The following is a 20,594-nucleotide window of genomic DNA, read 5'->3' as shown; positions in this document are numbered from 1 at the left end:
CTGGTTAAACTCAGCAGGTCTGGCAGCGTCGGTGGAGAAGAACGGAGTTAACGTTTCGAGTCTGTATGACCCTTCTGTGTTGCCCTCTCCGCAGGTCTGCCAGGCCTGCTCAGTTTACCCACCATTTCCTGTTGAAAAAGGGTACATTTTCCTGTGTGCTTGCTGGCCCCTGACTGGGCAGAGCCACGCGCAAACATGAATAGATTGTGTGTGTGTAGCCTCTATCATAACTGGCACTGGGCGCGAATTTCAGGTTCTGAAGAAGCGGCAATGTTGTCGACCTGCTATTTGTTCTTTTCAGAGGCTGACGGGCATGCCGCATACATTCTAGCATTTTCTGTACAAAATTTGTGCAGAGTATTTATTTTAACCAGGGACAACTTGAACAAGATCACTCTATATTTCTTTATTCTTGGTATGAACTATTACATTATACAGCACTTTATTTTAAAAAACCTATTGTACAGACGCAAACACTTTTACGGTATTTGCATAAAGACAGTCAATAACAGCGCTGGTTCCAGTTCGATCCTTGAAGGTTGTTAATAGTAGTAGCAGCCAAAGGCAGCAGCAACGCAGAACAAGCTTTCCTACAAGCAGACAAACTGGATTAACACAAAACTGAGACATATTACATGTCGAAGATACAGTCATTACTAAGGCTCAACAAGGTTTTGGTTAGGCTTGAACTCATAATCCACGCCGGCACTCCCAGTGCCAGGACTAAAGTGCAATGTTACTGGACTAGTAACCCAGAGACCCAGGCTAATGATCTGCGGACATAGTGTGAAATCCCACCAATTTGGAACTGGAAGCTAGTCTCAGTAACAGCACCACACAACTATCAATTGTTGTACAAACCCATCTGGTTCACTAGTGTCCTTCAGCGAAAGGAAATCTGCCGTCCTTACCCGGTCTGGCCTACATGTGACTCCAGACTTACAGCAATGTAGCTGACCCTTACCTGCCCTCTGAAATGGCCGAGCAAGGCACTCAGTTGTACCAAACCGCTACAGAAAGGGTCAAGACACCTCATTCTCAAGAGCAATTTAAGATGGGCAACACATGCTGGTCTTGTCCATGCAAGAATTGAAAAAGGGAGTGCTACAAATGAGGTGTTAAAACAAAGCTCAGGAGGTTGCAAATGCTCCACAGACACTATGTCAAAGAAGAACAGCATGTTTCCTGAAAGTCCTGGTTAATATTTATCCCTCAACCGACATCTAAAAATGGATGATCTGGTCACAATCACATGGCTGTGTGCAGGAGAGATCGTCTGTACACACACTGACCAGTCTAATCCCTTTACTGCCATGGGCAACACGGTAGCACAGTGGTTAGCACTGTGGCTTCACAGCGCCAGGGTTCCAGGTTCGATTCCGGCTTGGGTCACTGTCTGTGCGGAGTCTGCACGTTCTCCCCGTGTCTGTGTGGGTTTCCTCCGGGTGCTCCGGTTTCCTCCCACAATCCAAAGATGTGCAGGTTAGGTGGAATGGCCATGATAAATTGCCCTTAGTGATCAAACAGGTTAGGAGGGATTATTGGGTTACGGGGTGAGGGCTTAAGTGTGTCGGCGCAGACTCGATGGGCAGAATGGCCTCCTTCTGCACTGTATGTTCTATGTTCTAAATAGTGACTGCATTTCACAAAGTACTTTGTCGGCCATAATGCAACTTTGGGATATTTTGAGACTATGAAAGGTGCTACAGAAATGCAAGCCCTTTCTTCTTTTCATCTGGGATAACAGGAGTCGTCTGGGGTGCCTCACCACAGGAAGGGTTACCTGTGATTTCAGGTATTGAGAAGTTCCACCCTCATCAAAGGTCGAGAGAGTTACGGCCTCATTTTGGGGGAAGAGAGACTACATGTTGTCAGAATGGGAATCATAAAATCTCTGCAGTGCTGAAGGAGGCCGTTCAGCCCATCAGGTCTGCACCAGCCCTCTGAAAAAGTACCCTACCTAGGCCCAATTCCCTGCCCTATCCCCGTAACCCCATCTAACCTTTGGACACAAAGGGGGTATTTAGCATGGCCAATCCACCTAACCTGCACATCTTTGGACTGAGAGAGGAAACCGGAGCACCCGGAGGAAACCCACGCACACACGGGGAGAACGTGCACAGGGAGAATGTGCAGACTCCACACAGACAGTCACCCGAGGTTAGAATCGAGGTCTGAATCAAACCTAGGTCCCTGGACTGGTGATGCAGCAGTGCTAACCACTGTGCCACCGTGCTGCCACGTCATTTCCCATAATCTCACGACTGTGGAGGGAATTGACAAAGTTGTTGGCAAGGTAAAGATGAGAAGATCGAAATGAAAAAGAGAGTCAGGGAAAAGCTATTTCAGCCAAACGGTGACTGAGTTATAGAATAACGTACCTCAATGAGGAGACAATTGAACGTGTTTCTAGATTGAAGACATTGAACGATATAGAGAAAAGGCATATAGAATTCTGGGCTTTATTAATGGGGCATAGAAGAACAAGAGCAAGGAGGTTATGCTGAATTTATACAAAATTTCATTTAGACATCAGCTGGAGTATTGTGCATAGTTCTGGGCACCACACTATAGGAAGGATGTGAACACATTGGCGAGAGTGTGGAAGAGATTCACAAGAATGGCTCCAGGGATGAGAAACTTCAGTTATGAGGAGAGATTGGAGAGGTTGGGACTGTTCTCCTTGGAGAGAAGGAGGCTGAGAGGAGATTTGATAGACATGTTCAGAATCATGAAGGGGCTGGACAGAGTAGACGGGGAGAAACTGTTCCCGCACAGATTTAAAGTGATTTGTGATTTGAATGTGATGTGAGAAAAAACTTTTTCACAGCGAATGGTTCAGGTCTGGAATGTGGTGGGCGCAGGTTCAATCGAGACATTCAAGAGGGTATTAGATGATTACTTGAATAGAATCATCGAATTTACAGTGCAGAAGGAGGCCATTCGGCCCATCGAGTCTGCACCGGCCCTTACAAAGAGCACCCTACTGAAGCTCAAGTATCTACCCTATCCCCAGTAACCCCCACTTAACATTTTTTGGACACTAAGGGGCAATTTATCTTGGCCAATCCATCTAACCTGCACATCTTTGGACTGTGGGAGGAAACCGGAGCGCCCGGAGGAAACCCACGCACACACGGGGAGGATGTGCAGACTCCGCACAGACAGTGACCCAAGCCGGAATCGAACCTGGGACCCTGGAGCTGTGAAGCGACTGTGCTAATCACTATGGTACCGTGCTGCCCTGTACAATGTGCAAGGGTAAAGGGAAAAGGGAGGGGAATGGCAATAAGCTACAATGCTCTTTTGGGGAGCTAGTGCACACACAATGGACCGAATAGCCATATGCACCATAATAATCTGGGACTCCGGATACTGGGATTATCAAAAAGTGATACTTTTTTTGACTCCAATGGGTTTTTCATATTCCTTAACCTCACTGCCTTTTCTCTCTCTTTCCTGCAGTCTGTTGCAATTGCGGCAAACAGAAAGATAAGAATTTCTGTATTTCGGGTCCTCAATGTTCCATTATCTTTAATTGAGAAAACGAGTTGGAGCACTGCGGGTCACAGAGCAGACACCAAACAACAAACACCTTTAATATAATAAAACACGTCTCAGCAGGTTCCACAGGAATACTATCAAACAAAATTCAACACCCTGAGGAAATATTAGGAAACAACTTGGTCAAAGATTTAAGTTTTAAGGAAGAGTCTTAAAGGAGGAAAGATAGATGGAGGGATTTCAGGAGAAAATTCTAGTGCTCAGGACGCGACTGAGGCATGAGGTCAATGGTGAATGATTAAAATTGGTGATGTGCAAGAAGTCAGAACTGTGGCGTTGCAGAGAATAGGGGCTTTTAAAGATTTATTTTTCACAGGATGTGGGGGTGTAGCTAGGCCAGCAATTTTTACCAATCCCTAATTGCCCTTAAGGTGCAGTGATCCGCCTTCTTGAACCATTGGAGTCCATGTCATGTATAAAACGCTGGTTCGGCCCCAGCTGGAATACTGTGTACAGTTCCGATCACCACACTATAGAAAGGAAGTGATTGGACTGGAGAGGGTGCTGAGGAAGCTCACCAGGATATTGCCTGGCCTGGATCAATCCAGCTATCAAAAGAGAGTGGATAGGCTGGGGTTGTTTTACCTGGAGCAGAGAAGGTGGGGGTGAAGATCGAGGTGTATAACATTGTGAGGGATGTAGATAGGGTGGATAGGAAGATACTTTTCCCTTTACTGGAGGATCACTAACCAGGGGGCATAGATTTAAGGTAATGGGCAGGAGTTTATCGGAGATGTAAGGAAAATCTTTTTCACCCAGAGTGCGATTGGCATTTGGAACTCACTACCTGAAAGGGTGGTGAGGCAGGAACTCTCACAACTTTTACGAAGTATTTCAATCAACACTTGAAATATCACTGCTTACAAGGCTACAGACCAAGTGCTGGAAAATGGGATTAGAATAGATAGGTGCTCGGGGCAGCATGTTGGGGCAGTGGTTAGCGCTGCAGCCTCACTGCGCCAAGGACCCGGGTTCAATCCCACACCCGAGTCACTGTCCGTGTGGAGTTTGCACATTCTCCCGTGTCTGCGTGGGTCTCACCCCTGCAACCCAAAGATGTGCAGGATAGGTGGAATGGCCACGCTAAATTGCCCCTTAATTGGAAAAAAAAAGAATTGGGTACCCTAAATCTATATTAAAAAATGAAGAGATAGGTGTTTGATGGTTAGCGCGGACGCGATGGGCTGAAGGTCTCTTGCTGTGCTGTAAAACTCTATGTATTCACTAGCTAGTCACATGTGACGCTGTATGGCAATGCAATGATCATGTTGCCACACGAGTAATCTCGAGATCTGAAGTAATCGCCCAGAGAAAATACGTTCAAATCCCACCATGTTGGAGAAAATTGATAGAGATCGGCTGTTATTGGTCAACATCATCATTTACATTACATGTTATTCATGAAGGCCTCACCTTCTCAACCTTGGCCCTCGCCTGAGGGGTGGTGACCTTCAGGTTAAATGATCATCAGTCGTCTCTCCCCATTTAAGGAGAAAGCAGCCAATGGTCATCTGAACTATGGTGGCTTTACCTTTTTTCACTTTTACCTTACCAGTAACATTGACCATCTGGATGGCAGAAGGCGACCGATATGGTCACCTTCAGGAGAGAGAAACACAAGCGCAATTTTTTTTAAAAAAAATTAAGTTGACTGACTAAAACAAACCAAAGTGGAGATAAAACAGTTACTGGTCCAGAGTAAATCCTTTCTCCCAGACACTCCAGATCCCCAATACGCACCATTACTGCACAATGTACACTTACGTTCATATACACAGCCTGCGCAAAATTATCCGTGTCAGCATCCCAGAAACACCGTGCAGCCATTCTAAAAGGAAACAAAGACTTGTTGATATTTGGTAAAACTCACATTTATTCAGAACAAAGTCAGAATTTTCCGCACACTGAAAGGGTTGGTCAAATGAAACGGGAAAAAGAGTGCGCCTGACAGATATCGGGTTGATAATGCGAGTAAGAACCAGGCTGAATGTAGAAAATTCAGAAGAAATAAGAGCAGCAAAGAGAGAGTATAAGAGACTAGTAACTAACATGAAAGGAAATTTTAAAGTCTTCCATGAGCATATAAATAGGGGGGGATGAGGGACCTGGAGGCATGAGGCATGCCTGAAGTACTAAATAAGTACAAGGGAGTCAAAGAGTATTGGGTATAGGTGGAATGTGGATTGAGGACACATTCAGATCAGCCATTATCTTATTGATTCGCAGTGTGGCTCGAGGGACGGAACAGCCACTTCTACTGCTAATTCAAATGTTTATATGCACCTTGCACCTGTCCTGACCAAAGAAGATCCTGTCACAGTCATAGTGAAAGAGGAGGTTGTTAAGACACATGATGGGTCAAAAATCGATAAGGAGGTTCATAGAATTTACAGTTCAGAAGGAGGCCATTCGGCCCATTGAGTCTGCACTGGCCCTTGGGAAGAGCACCCTACTTAAGCCCACACCTCCACCTCATCCCTGTAACCCAGTAACCCCACCATTTTGGACACTAAGGGCAATTTAGCATGGCCAATCCCCCTAACCTGCACATCTTTGACTGGCTGTACTTTGGTAAGTCACCAGGACAGGACCAAATTCATCCAAGGATTCTGGGGCAAGTAAGGGTCAAAACTGCAGAAGCACAGTCCATAATCTTCCAATCCGCCTTAGATACGATGGTGGTGCCAGAGGACTGTAAACGTAATAAGACCATAATACCCTAGATCAAGAAAAGAGTGCAAGAATAAGCCCAGCAACAGCAGACCAGTCAGTTTAACCTCAGGAGGAAAGCTTTTCGAAACAAAGTGTCACAAAGACAGAGTAATTAAGGAAAGCCAGCACAGATTTGTTAAGGGCAATTGTTGTTTAACTAACCTAATTGGGTTCTTTCATGAAGTAACAGCGAGGTTTGATGAGGCTCTGTACTTGATGTGAACTACATCAGTCATTTTCAAAGTCAGGATTTTGGGCAGGTGTCGGGAGCCCTTGTGTGTTATATGTAGGGAAGTACTGGCAAATGAGAGTCTAAAGCCCTCAAACATCAAAGGCATTTGAAGACTAAGCATGGTGAGTTCGAGGACAAACCTCTTGATTTTTTTTCAACCGATGCAATGAGACCTTAAATCATCAACTGAAGTCCGTAACAGAAATGTAACATTGAATAACAAAGCAACTGAGATCGCGAGGACCAAGCAGACTCACCTGTCACATTAAAGGTAAGTGAAAATGGTGGGTCGCAAAGGTCGGCTGGTGTGGGTCGCAAAGGTCGGCTGGCATGGGTCGCAAAGGATGTCCAGCTGGCAAAAATCGGTCCCGGACATCCAGAAGGTGTTTGATAAAGTACTATATATCAGGTTCATCAGCAAAGTCATTCCCATGGAATAAGGTGGACAGTGGTAGAGTGGTTATGGAGTAATGGTGAACAGTTGTTTTTCAAACAGGAGAGTTTATACTGGGGTTCCCCAGGAATCAGCATTGGGACCCCTGGCTGTTCTTGAAATATATTAAGAGCCTAGATTTGGGTGTAGCTGCTAATGACACAAAACCTGCAAGTATAGTGAACTGCAAGGAGTACAGTGATAGATCTCAAGGGACATAGACTGGCTGGTGGTATGGGCGAACTGGCAGATTACATTTTTTGCAGAGAAGCGTAAAGTGATACATTTTCATAAGAAGAACAAGGAGAGACAACGTAAAATAAAGGATATAATTCCATATGTCTAGCCCACTGAGCTAAACCGGCTGATTGAGAAAGTGGTTAATGAAGCATATGGAATCATGGGCTTTCTAAATCAAGCATACATTACAAAGCAAAGAAGTTATAAGGAACCTTTACAAAACATTGGTTAGGTCTCAACTGGCGTATTGCGTCCAATTCCGGGTACCAGACGTTAGGAAGGATGTGAAGCCATCACAGTGGGTTCAGAAAAGATTCATGAGAAAGGCCCCTGGGATGAGGAACTTCAGTTACGTGGAGAGGTTGGAAATCTGGGATTGTTCTCCTTAGAGAAGGTCGAGACAAGATTTGATAGATGTGTTAAAAGTCACGAGGGATATCAACAAAGTAAACAGGGGTAGCACTGTTCCCATTGGTAGGAGTTTGAGGACCAGAGGAAACAGATATAAAGGTTATTGGTAAAAGAAAGAGAGGCGACATGAAAAACGTTTTTGCGCAGCGTGTGGTTAGGATCCAGAATGCACTGCCTGAGAGTGCGATGGAGGCAGGTCCAATCATGGATTTAGAAAGGAAATTGGAGAAGCATCTGCGGGGCTACGGAGATAGGGAAGGGAGTGAACCCAGCTGAGTGCTCTTTCTTCCATCTGGCATGCATACGAAGGGCCTCCCTCCTTGTGTGCTGTCTATAATTCGATACTGCACCTTGATGTAGTAAAACATCCCAAGGGGCGTCAGAGGAATGTAAACACACAACTGGGCCATGTAAGGGGATAACAAGGCAGGTGGTCACAGAAATAAATTTTATGAGGTACCTCAAGGAAGGGGAGGCTTATTGCGGAGGCCTCTCCATGGACCTCCTTTAAGACGAATTTTAAATTAAAAGCAACTTGGTCTTGGCCACGAACCTGTTCCTTCCTGCATGCTGTGTAATTATTTGTTCTCAGCTATTTCTCCTTTCTCTTGTCACAGCACATTCAAGAACAAAGAACAATACAGCACAGGAACAGGCCCTTTGGCCCTCCAAGCCTACGCCGATCACGTGTCCTATCTAGACCAACCGCCTGAATCCTTCTAGACCCCGTCTGTTCATGTGTCCAGCCACGTAAGTCTTAAAGGTCGCTAACGTATCTGCCTCAACCACCTCACTTGGCAGTGCATTCCAGGCCACCACCACCCTCTGTGTAAAAACCTTCCCTCGCACATCTCCACTGAACCTATCCCCATCACCTTGAACTGCTTCCCCCATGAAATTCTCATTTCCACCCTGGGAAAAAGCCTCCAATTGTTCACTCTATACCTCTCATGATTTTATAAACTTCTGTCAGGTTGTCCCTCAGCCCCCCGTCTTTCTAGGGAGAACAATCCCAGTTTATTCAATCTCTCCTCATAGCTAATAGGCTCCATACCAGGCAACATCCTGGTAAACCTTTTCTGTACTCTCTCCATGTATCCTTCTGGTAGTGTGGTGACCAGAATTGGACACAGTATTCCAAATGTGGCCTAACCAACGTTCTGTATAACTGTAACATAATTTGTGAACTTTTATACCCGATGCCCTGTCCGATGAAGGCAAGCATGCCATTTGCTTTCTTTACCACCATTTCCACCTGTGCTGCCATTTTTAAGGACCTGTGGACCTGCGCTCTTTGTCTTTCTGCTCCTCTTCACTGAGGATGCCGCATAGGACTGATTCTCCCGATCTTAGCTAGGTTGGTGTTTGAAGGGACCAGCAGCTGGGAAAAATCACAGGTCTGCTGCCCCAGATCTATTTCCCCTTAAATCGATCTACTATGAGGGCAGGCGAGCCTATGATTTTTCAACCAGTTTTGCTGATCACAAATCTCTGCCAGGACCACCTGAGATCTCCCCATGAGATCTGCGGGCAGAATATAAAATGGAGGTTATTCTTTCGTGGGATATGAGTGCCACCAGCACGGCCAGCATTTGTTTTCCCATCCCTAATTTCCATTGAACTGAGTGGCTTGCTCAGTCAATCATATTGCTGTTCGTTCTGGAGTCACATGAAGGCCAGGCCAGGTGGCAGATTTCCTTCCCCACAGAACATTAGTGAACCAGATGGGTTTTTACAACAACCGAGGATAATTTAATAATCACCATTACTGAAACTAGCTTTCCCAAGTTCAGATTTCATTATATTATTTAATGTTAGAATTACATAGAATGTAAGCATGGAAACAGGTATTTAGCCTAAATTGGACATTCTGAATTTTCCCTCGGTGTACCCGAACAGATGCCGGAATGTGGCGACTAGGGGCTTTTCACAGTAACTTCATTGCAGTGTTAATGTAAGCCTGCTTGTGACAATAAAGACTATTTAAAAATGTTTTAAAATTGGTGTCTGTACTCCATTGAGCCTTCTTCCACCCCTCTTCATTTAACTCTACAGTATAAACTTTTCTTATTTTCCCCCTGATGTATTTATCTAGCTTCCCCCTTTAAGGTTTCTATCTACTTTCATGAGTTACTCCTCATTATAATGTGCTTCACATTACAAAGGTTGTTTTTTTCTACAAATACTCTCTTCATTGCTATACTAGGACAAGTTTCAAACCAGAACCAACCTGGTGATGATCTGCACCCAACATTTTGAGCTGATAACCAGGCATTAAAACCAGCGATGTGATGCACGACAGCAATGCAGAATAGCAACAGAATGTGAAATATGCAACGAATTTACTGAAGAGAAAGAATTCATCGGTGACCTTTCCCTGGAAGTATTCAGTGAAAAATTGTGATTAACCAGACACATTGGTTACTTGGATACATCTTCAAGGTTATTCAACAATTATTTTGAACAACGTATTTTTTAACCTTGTCAGCTGTTGCTGAATGTTGAGTCGCATTCTTGCCTGAGTCGGTGGGTTCAAGGTTCAAGTGAAACCCCAGAGTCTTGAGCACAAACTCCCGGCAGTACTGAGGGAACGATGCATTGTGAGAGGTGCTGTCTTTTGGATGAAATGTTAAACTGGGGTCCCATCTATCCTCTCAGGTGGATGCACAATATCCCAGGGCACCATTTGGAAGGACTGATGCCCTGGGACAATTTCCATCCCTCAATCCACATAATACCAGATTATCTGGTCATTATCACATTGCTGTTTGTGGGAGCTTGCTGTGCACAAATTGGCTGCTGCGATTCAGACATTACAACACTTCAAAAGTACTTCATTGGCTGTGGACCGCTTTGGTATATCCTGAAGAGTTTGAAGGGTGCTATGTAAATGCAGGATTTTGTTCTACTTTTGTTGAAAACAGCCAGGTCACCGGTTCCCAGCATTTAAAAAAAATTCATTTATGGGATATGGGCGTCGCTGGTTAGCCCAGCATTTATTGCCCATCCCGAGTTGCCCATCAGAAGGTGATGGTGAGTTGCCTTCTTGAACCACTGAGTCCTTGAGGTGTAGGTACACCCACTGCACTGTTAGGGAGGGGTTCCAGGACGTTGCCCCAGTGCCAGTGAAGGAGCGACGATATTTTTCAAGTCAGGGTGGTGAGTGACTTGGAGGGGAACCTCCAGGTGGTGGGGTTCCCAGGTATCTGCTGCTCTTGTCCGTCTAGATGATAGTGTTTGAGAGCTTGGAAGGTGCTCTCTCAGGTACCTTGGCAAATGACTGCAGTGCATCTTGTAGATGGTGCATCTGGCTGCTACTGTTCGTCAGTTGTGGAGGGTTTGAATGTTTGTGGAAGGAGGAACAATCAAGCGGGCTGCTTTGTCCTGGATGGCGTTGAGCTTCTCAAGTGTTGATGGAGCTACACTCATCCAGGTAAGCAGAGAGTATTCTATTACACTCCTGACTTGTGCCTTGTAAATGGTGGACAGGCTTTTTTTTGTGGGGATGGGGGGGGGGGGGGGGTGTCAGCTGGTGAGTTACTCGTCAAAGGATTCCTAGCCTTTGACCTGCCCAGGTAGCCACAGTATTAATGTGGCTAGTCCAGTTCAGGTTCTGATCACTGGTAACCCCCAGAATGTTGATTGTGGGGATTCAGCGATGGTAATGACATTGAATATCAAGGGACGGTGGTTAGATCCTCTTTTGTAGGGATGGTCATTGCCTGGCATTTGTATGGTGCAAATATATCTTGCCATTGTCAGCCCGAGCCTGGATATTGTCCAGGTCTTGCTGCATTTGGACATGGGCTGCTTCATTATCTGAGGAGTCGCAAATGGTACTGAACATTGTGCAGTGATCCGCAAACATCCCTACTTCTGACCTTATGATGGAAGGAAGGTCATTGATGAAGCAGCTTAATTTGGTTGGGCCTAGAACTCTGGGGGACTCCTGCAGTTGTTGAATCCCAAATTTCTTTATCCGTCAGTCTGGCCTCAATAAAAGTCGAGATGGATTTGCAAGTATAACAGAAGTTATTTTATTCAGCTTGCAAGCTACCTAGTCCACAGTGATACAGATAACATGTTGCTCTCTGCAGCCCCGGGAACTAAGTGAATGTCCCAGACAAAGAGATCAGTACTGATACATTCAAATGGCATCAAGTTTCACATACTCGACACCCATAGGTCATCCTATGTCCCTCCTGACTTGTTTGATCTATTCTGATTGGCTCACTTCCAATTCCTTTCTCCGGCCCCTATCAATTCAGCATCACTCTCATAGACACACCTCTTCCTGCTTTTTCCCATGCGGTCTAAAATCCTTTGTCTCTACTTGCCAGAATCAAAGTGGCTTATTTCTACATTACATTAACTAATATCTCTAAAGTAACTATTTTATATCACATTCGTCACAGTGATGTCCTGGAGTTGTGATGATTAACCTGCAACCACCACCACCATCTTCCTTTGTACCAGGTATGACTTCAATCAGTGGAGAGTTTTCCCCGTGAATCTCATTGACTCCAGTTTAACTAGGGCTCCTTGATGTCATACTCGGTCAAATGCTGCCTTGATGTCAAGGGCAGTCGCTCTCACCTCACTTCCGGCATTCAGCTCTTTTGAGGATGGGAGTGAGGATATATTTATCCTTTAAAAGAGGAACCACATTAATATGATAATTGAACAGTAAATCTACAACATTGCTTCAAATTAAACAGCTGCAGTGAATAAAATCTGGAATAAAAAGCTAGCAGCACTCGTGGTGAGCACAAAACTACTGAATTACCAAAAACCCATCTGGTTCAAAGATGTCCTGGAGGGAAGGAGGCCTGCTGTCCTTATCCATCCTGGCCCCGAGGTGACTCCAGGACCGTAGCAATATGGTCAACTCTTAACTGCTCTCCGAAAAGGCCGAGCAACCCATTATAATCTCTTTAATGACAGAGATTGATATATTGCATTCATCGACCTGACCAAGGCATTTGATCTCGTGAACAGAGGAGGTCGATTTAAACCGGAGAAAATTGGCTGTCCGCCGATGCTGCTGAGTGTTATCTCCTCTTCCCAAGACAATGTGATTGGAAGGTCAGCTGTGACAGGGCATCACCAGTGTCCTTCGAGATCCGCAGTGGCATCAAAGAGGTTTGTGTTCCAGCACTGACAGGCCACATATTCTTCTCTTTGCTGTTGTTATATGCTTTTTCAGGTTATCAACAAAGGGGTTTGTTTTATCGATTCAAGGGATGTATTCATTGTAGGCTCTGCCAGCACTTATTGCCCACCCCTATATGCCCTTGAGAAGTTGGTGATGACCTGCCTTCTTGAACAGCTGTAGTCCATACGGTGTAGGGAGTGCTGTTAGGAGGGCAGTTCCAGGATTTTGGCACAGCGACGGTGAAGGCACGGCGATATGTTTCCAAGTCAGGATGATGTGTAGCTTGGAGAGGAACATCCAGGTTGCGATGTTCCCATGTATCTGCTGCCCTTGTCCTTCTCGATGGTAGCGGTTTGTGGGTTTGGAAGATGCTGCCAAGGAGTCTCGGTGAGTTCCTGCAGTACATCTTGTAGATGGCACACACTGCTACCACTGTGCATCAGTGCTGGAGTGAATGTTTGTGGATAGGGTGCCAATCAAGCGGGCTGCTCTGGATGGTGTTGAACTTCTTGAGTGTCATTGGAGCTGTACTCATCCAGACAAGTGGAGAGTATTCCATCACACTCCTGACTTATGCCTTGTAAATGGTGGACAGGCTTTGGGAAGTCAGGAGGTGAGTTATTCGCCGTAGGATTATTAGCCTCTGACCTCTCTTGTAGGCACAATATTTATATGGCTAGTTCAGTTCAGATTTTGGTCTACCTACATGGCAGAACCAATGGAAGGTTGCTCAAACCTGCTTCTCTGAGATCTAAGAGTAAGGTGTATGTTATTTCTTTGTTCAAAGAAAAAAGGTATGGAGGAGCCCAAACTGGCTTCTTGTAAAACACGATGAGAAGTTTATTAAGGGTGTCGCTCACACAATAGAGATGGAGATCGGCCCAAAACCCACACAAACACCACTGATGTCACTACACACCACGTGACGTAGAACCAGCAGGGGTATATTCCCTTCATCCCCACCACACCAGAATGTGCCTCATACAGTTGCTCAAGAACTCTACTAGGCAAGCACGGAAGAATAATCACACAGATTCCCCACAATGGAACTCCATTCTGCATTGGCAACTCAAGTCTTCATGTGATGTAGGGTTTGAGATCTGGACTTTTCCTACAAACGTCAGACAGTGTACCTTTTTGATCCACATCCAACACCTTCCCCATCACTGGATCGGTTCTTGTATATCTTTGAGCTTGACAACAAGTCACAGATAAACTATCCAAAAGCGAAAAATACAAAATATTGACAAAATGTTCTTCAGGATAATGCCTCACTTGTAAAGGCAATCGTGAGAAAGCATCATCATTTGCATGCTGCTCTGACTTGTGATATTGGATATCATAAGTGCGTGCCGACAATATCAATGATCATCTTTGCGATCTACCAGTTGCCAAAGAAGGTATACCTTTATAAGGCCCAAAGATGGTGGTCAAAGGTCAATGATCCATTAAAAGGGTAAAATGACGCCCATCAAGGTAATGGTGGAACATTCTTTTTAATTTTTCCAATTAAGTGGCAATTTAGCATGGCCAATCCACACACCCTGCACACCTTTGGGTTGTGGGGGTGAGACCCACTCAGACATGAGAAGAATGTTTAAATTCCACATGGACAGTGACCCGGGGCTAGGATCGAACCCAGGTCCTTGGCACCGTGAGGCAGCAGTGCTAACCACAGCGCCACCGTGCCACCCCTGGTGGAACCTTTACACCAAAAATAATGTTAAAGCTTCTTTTTCCAGCTGAGCATAATTCATTTCTGCGCGCTTAAAAGTGCATGAAACAAATGCTATCAGCTCTTCCTCTCCTGAAGGCAGCACGGTAGCACAGTGGTTAGCACAGTTGTTCACAGCTCCAGGGTCCCAGATTCGATTCCCAGCTTGGGTCACTGTCTGTGCAGAATCTGCACGTTCTCCCAGTGTCTGCGTGGGTTTCCTCCGGGTGCTCCGGTTTCCTCCCACAGTCCAAAGATGTGCAGGTTAGGTGGATTGGCCGTGATAAATTGCCTTTAGTGTCCAAAAAAGGTTGGGTGGGGTTACTGGGTTACGGGGATAGGGTGCAGGTGTGGGCTTGGGTGGGGTGCTCTTTCCAAGGGCGGGTGCAGACCCGATGGGCCGAATGACCTCCTTCTGCACTGTAAATTCTATGTCATGTCTGAGACGACAGCACCAACCCATAGGATGAAGCATCGCAACTTCATTTTTGGATTATAATGAACCAATAGCTCTATTTTCAGTGAAGCTTCTTTCACTTCATTGTATTGCATTGTATTCACACATTCTTCCTACCAGTGCCATGTCTGTTCACCACAATGTGTGGAAAGTGTTGCTCTGTTTCTCTGGTTATGAATATGGCGGTCAATATGGTCGCCTTCCTTAATCCTAATTATGTTTGCTTTAGAGTCTCCAGGTATCTCTCGATACCGCCACAAGGTTCAAACCCGAATACTGATCAAAGAGCCAATACACCAGTGAGTTAGTTCAAAGTCAATACTATTTATTTACACACACACTAATATCTACTCATGCCCAAAGTACTACAAACTAAACTATCTCTAACGCTAATGCCTATACTTAGCTTCGGGTGCCCACTCAGTCAGAGGAACAATGGCTGTTGTTCGGATCTGAGGTTGTTGGGTTCAAAGTGGTACAGGAGAACAGCTAAGGTCGTCCGTCTGGTAGCGAGCGTTGACCTTGGACTTGGACTTACTTGCTTCTGGTGCAGCAGGTGGACGGGTCTCTCCGCTTTGAGAGCCAAATCCAAGAGAGCGATTCTCTCGTGGGGGTTCCTTCTTACACCCGGAGGGGCTTCGCGCGCTTTTAGGCGGGCCTTAAACTTGGCGCCAATTAATTGGGCCATTTCTTGATCACTGGTATTGATCTTGACCAATAAAGGGGTGGGTGCCCTGATGGCTGGGCGTGTCCTAGGTGGCCGTTGGCCTTGCTTTGTTTGTGCTTTCGGTTGGGGAACTGGCGCCGGGATGTCTGGAGCAGTATCGGTTGCTTGAGTGTCTTTCCTTTGTTCCTGGAGATAGGCCATCAATATGTTAATTGACCTACAGTTTCAGCTCCATCTGAGAGCTGCCTTTCCAGTATGCACACGTATGTGCCTGCTTGCTTTCCGAACTTTGGCCACAGTTCCCTACAGTCTTTGCGAGCGTCCATTTTGTATTCTGGAAGTGGCCATCCCAGATGGCTACAAAAGGCTTCAATCGTTTTGCAAACTTTGGCACGAATTTACCATAATAATTGATCAATCCTAAAGACAACCTTAATTTGTCATGATATCCACATTAGCATATCATGGTGCAATCACACACACACTGATGGACAGGTAGTTGGACCAACCAACACACACACATCTCAGCCAATCACCAGTGAGAGCACACGCACTATAAAACAGGGAACACCACAGTTCCCGCTCATTCTACCAGGAGATAGCTCAGAGCACAGAGCTCACAGTGTGCCACTCAGACAGATGAGTGGTGTGCCACCCTAACGGTCAACCGATCACCCATCACATTTCGCTTGGACACTGGTGCCTCCGCCAATCTCCTTGCATGGTCAGCCTTCCAGACCTTGAAGGTTAAACCACCGATTCTGCCATCCCACTGTCAGCTGGTTGACTATAACGGAAACGTTATCCCGGCCACGGGGTCCTGCCAGCTCGAGGTTACACACAACTCACATAAAGCCACATTGTCTTTTGAAATAGTTGGATCCTCGAAGGACTCTCTGTTAGGCGCACAGGCATGCAAGATCCTCCACCTGGTTCAGCGGGCACACACTCTGCCTCCAGAAGGCACGTCCGATTTCCCGGATGCAGACATTAGGGCGCAGCTCCACTCACTCCTCGCGCACAACCAGGAGGTTTTCGAGGGCATGGGCACACTGCCCTACACATACAGAATATGGCTCAAACCGGACGCCACCCCGGTCATTCACGCACCTCATAGAGACCCAGCACCACTCAAGGACCGCCTCAAGCAGCAGCTGCAGGACCTGCAGGACCAAGGAGTGCTTTCCCGGGTCACGGAGCCAACGCCATGGGTCAGCTTCATGTTGTGCGTCAAGAAGCCCTCCGGCGAGCTCCGGATCTGCATCGACTCAAAAGACCTGAACAACAACATTATGAGGGAACACTACCACATACCCAAACGAGAAGAAATCACGAGCGAAATGGCTCGGGCAAAAATATTCATCAAGCTTGATGCCTCAAAGGGTTTTGGCAGATTCAACTGGATCAGTCCAGCAGGAAGCTGTGCACTTTCAACACTCCCTTTGGCAGATACTGCTACAATAGGATGCCGTTTGGCATCATCTCGGCCTCCAAGGTGTTCCATCGCATCATGGAACAGATGATGGAGGGCATCGAAGGGGTACGCGTCTATGTAGACGACGTTATCATCTGGTCCACCACAGGAACACATCAGTCGTCTCCAGCGTGTCTTTGCAAGGATACGAGATCAGGGCCTGCGCCTCAACCGAGTCAAGTGCTCTTTTGGCCAGACTGAGCTAAAGTTTTTGGGGGAACCACATATCCCGGTCAGGGGTGCGGCCGGATGCCGACAAAGTGGCAGCCATCGCAGCCATGCAGCAGCTGGCAGACAAGGAGGCAGTGTTGCGCTTTCTCGGGATGGTCAACTTCCTGGGGAAGTTTATTCCCAACCTGGCCTCCCACACAACGGCTCTTCGCCACCTGGTCAAGAAGACAACGGAATTGCAGTGGCTGCCCGCACGCCAGAGTGAATGGGAGGAGCTCAAGGTCAAGCTCACCACCGCCCCGGTACTGGCGTTTTTCGATACCACTCAGGACACCAAGATCTCGACTGACGCCAGCCAGTCCGGCATTGGGGCGGTACTCTTGCAATGGGACGACACCGCACCATCATAGAATTTACAGTGCAGGAGGAGGCCATTCGGCCCATCGAGTCTGCACCGGCTCTTGGAAAGAGCACCCTACCCAAGGTCAACACCTCCACCCAATCCCCATAACCCAGTAACCCCACCCAACACTAAGGGCAATTTTGGACACTAAGGGAAATTTAGCGTGGCCAATCCACCTAACCTGCACATCTTTGGACTGTGGGAGGAAACCGGAGCACCCGGAGGAAACCCACGCACACACGGGGAGCATGTGCAGACTCCGCACAGACAGTGACCCAAGCCGGAATCGAACCTGGAATCCTGGAGCTGTGAAGCAATTGTGCTATCCACAATGCTACCATGCTGCCCTGGGCCCCGGTCGCCTATGTCTCGCGGACCATGACCCCCACAGAACAGCGCTATGCGCAGATTGAAAAGGAGTGCCTAGGCTTGTTGACCGACATCAACAAATTCCACGATTATGTGTATGGTCTTCCGCGTTCACTGTGGAGACCGACGACCGCCCTCCTTCATTCAGAAGGACCTCAACGATATGACCCCCTCGCCTCGAGCGCATTCTGCTCAAGCACCGGAGGTACGACTTCCAACTTGTCTACACCCCGGGAAAGGACCTCATCATCGCGGATGCTCTGTCCAGGGCGGTGAACACACCGCCCGAATCGGAGGGTTTCGTTTGTCAGGTCGACGCACAAGTAGCCTTCACATCGGCCAATCTGCCGGCCACTGACGCACGTCTGGCCCACATTCGCCGTGACACTGCGGCTGACCCCCTTCTACAGCGTGTAATGCGCCACATGACCGAAGGGTGGCTCAAGGGGCAGTGCCCACAATTCTACAATGTCCGGGGCTTGGCCGTCATTGATGGTGTCCTCCTGAAGTTGGACCGGATTGTGATCCCACACAGCATGCACCGGCTTGTCCTCGAACAACTGCACAAAGGCCATCTCGGAGTTGAAAAATGCAGGCGGAGGGCCCGAGAAGCGGTGTATTGGCCGGGCATCAGCGACGACATCGCTAACATGGTGCTCAACTGCCCCACCTGCCAAAGGTTTAAACCGGCGCAACCCCCTGAGACGCTTCAGCCCCATGAGTTGGTCACGTCCCCCTGGGCGAAGGTGGGTGTGGACCTCTTTCATGCGCTCGGCAGGGACTACGTCATTCTGATTGACTACTTTTCAAATTATCCGGAGGTCATACGCCTGCACGACATGACAGCATCAGCAAAGAAACCTTCGCTCGCCATGGAATTCCGCTCACCGTCGTGTCTGACAACGGGCCTTGTTTTGCGAGCCAAGAATGGTCTTCTTTTGCCACTTCATACAACTTCACACACGTGACGTCCAGTCCTTTACATCCCCAGTCAAATGGCAAGGTGGAAAAGGGCATCCACGTCGTGAAGTGGCTCCTCTGCAAGGCTGCTGGTGCCGGATCGGACTTCTGTTTAGCCCTGCTGGCCTATCGCTCAGCCCCACTGTCCACGGGCCTCTCGCCAGCCCAGCTGTTGATGGGTCGCACCCTCAGGACCACTGTGCTGTCCATTCATGTTCCTGAACCCGACCATGCTCCAGTACTGCGGAGGATGCAACAACAGCGTGCTCAGTAGAAGGTGGCACATGGCGCTCGGGCAACTGATCTTCCTGCCCTGGCGCCTGGAGACAACGTCCACATACCGGAGGGTGGCTGGTCGGCAACCGCCGCGTGGCTCCCCGCTCGTTCCTGGTTCGCATGCTTGATGGCTCCATTCGCCGACGTAATCGGCGGGTCCTTCGGCTGCTTCCGCGCTCGCTACGAGATCATGCACCGGTGCCACGCTCTCCTGTTGACCCTGATGTCGACTTCGTTGAGCTTCCTGCCACTCTGCCTACTCCTCAGCCGGTGGATCCTGACCCACCCTTGAGACGGTCAACCCAAATTCGTCGCCCACCTGATAGACTGGACTCATGAGCCTGTTAGCACATTGGACTCACTGAATTGTTTACAATACTGTTAACGTGTTTCTTTCTTGTCGTTCCAGAAGTTCTCTCTCGTCGTTTGCTGATTGCATTTGTTTTGTTAGTGGTACAACCGCATTGCTCTGTTGCACCTGACACCTTCCTCTGTATATAGTTTAGCCTCATGTACATGTTGTAAATATTGCACACACATACTCAGATGCACTCAGTACACACTAATATTCATTAGCATGTTGGTACATATCCTTGTGAAAAGAGGGATGTCATGATATCCACATTAGCATATCATGGTGCAATCACACACACACTGATGGACAGGTAGTTGGACCAACCAACACACACACAACATCTCAGCCAATCACCAGTGAGAGCACACGCACTATAAAACAGGGAACACCACAGTTCCCGCTCATTCTACCAGGAGATAGCTCAGAGCACAGAGCTCACAGCGTGCCACTCAGACATAGACCATGTGCTGAATGCCTCACCAAGATAGTGAAAGGGCTAGGTCCACAGGTTAGCTGGTGAAGCACGAACCTCAGCCAGCAGTTATTAGTTATAATTGTACAAGACAATAAAACAGAGTTGTCCCATCTACAACCGTGTTGGTTCATTTGTGTATCGGAACACCCAACACAACATAATTGTATCACATTTTGAGGAGGTGGTGCTTCTAGGATTGCTGTCATTTTTTTGGTTCTTTGTGTGAACCGTCTTTGTGGATAATATGACCAAGGTAATTTATGGGTAACTTGAAAAGGTCGCAAGTTTTCTTCTCAACTCTCAGGTTGTGGCTCTGTAACAGCTTCAGGGTAGCTTCCAAATTTGTCAAGTGTTCCTGTTCACTCAAACTGATGACGAATATGTCATCGAATCACTAGCTTTCAGAGCACAGATTCACCCTGTTGGACTTTAACCTGGTGTTGTAAGACTTCTTACTGTGCTCACCCCAGTCCAACGCCGGCATCTCCACATCATGGATCCAGTCATAGAGCCGAGTGAATCTTTG

The 20,594-nt window shown here is 47.2% G+C and overlaps 1 protein-coding gene across 1 annotated transcript in view; it reads right to left on the bottom strand.

The window, feature by feature from the left end:
* Positions 1-391: 391 nt before the first annotated feature.
* dynlt2b (dynein light chain Tctex-type 2B) overlaps positions 392-20,594 on the bottom strand; it is an 832,392-nt gene continuing 812,189 nt past the window's right edge. Inside the window, exons 4-5 of the mRNA XM_072473724.1 lie at positions 5,329-5,392; positions 392-590 (exon numbers count right to left, since the gene is read on the bottom strand). Coding sequence (XP_072329825.1) covers positions 543-590; positions 5,329-5,392 — 112 coding nt within the window. The 3' untranslated portion in view covers positions 392-542. The remainder of the gene's footprint in view (positions 591-5,328; positions 5,393-20,594) is intronic.

This window comes from Scyliorhinus torazame, chromosome 14 (genome assembly GCF_047496885.1).
Source record: "Scyliorhinus torazame isolate Kashiwa2021f chromosome 14, sScyTor2.1, whole genome shotgun sequence".
Taxonomy (NCBI): Eukaryota; Metazoa; Chordata; class Chondrichthyes; order Carcharhiniformes; family Scyliorhinidae; genus Scyliorhinus; species Scyliorhinus torazame.
This window is presented reverse-complemented; position numbering and strand designations above follow the sequence as displayed.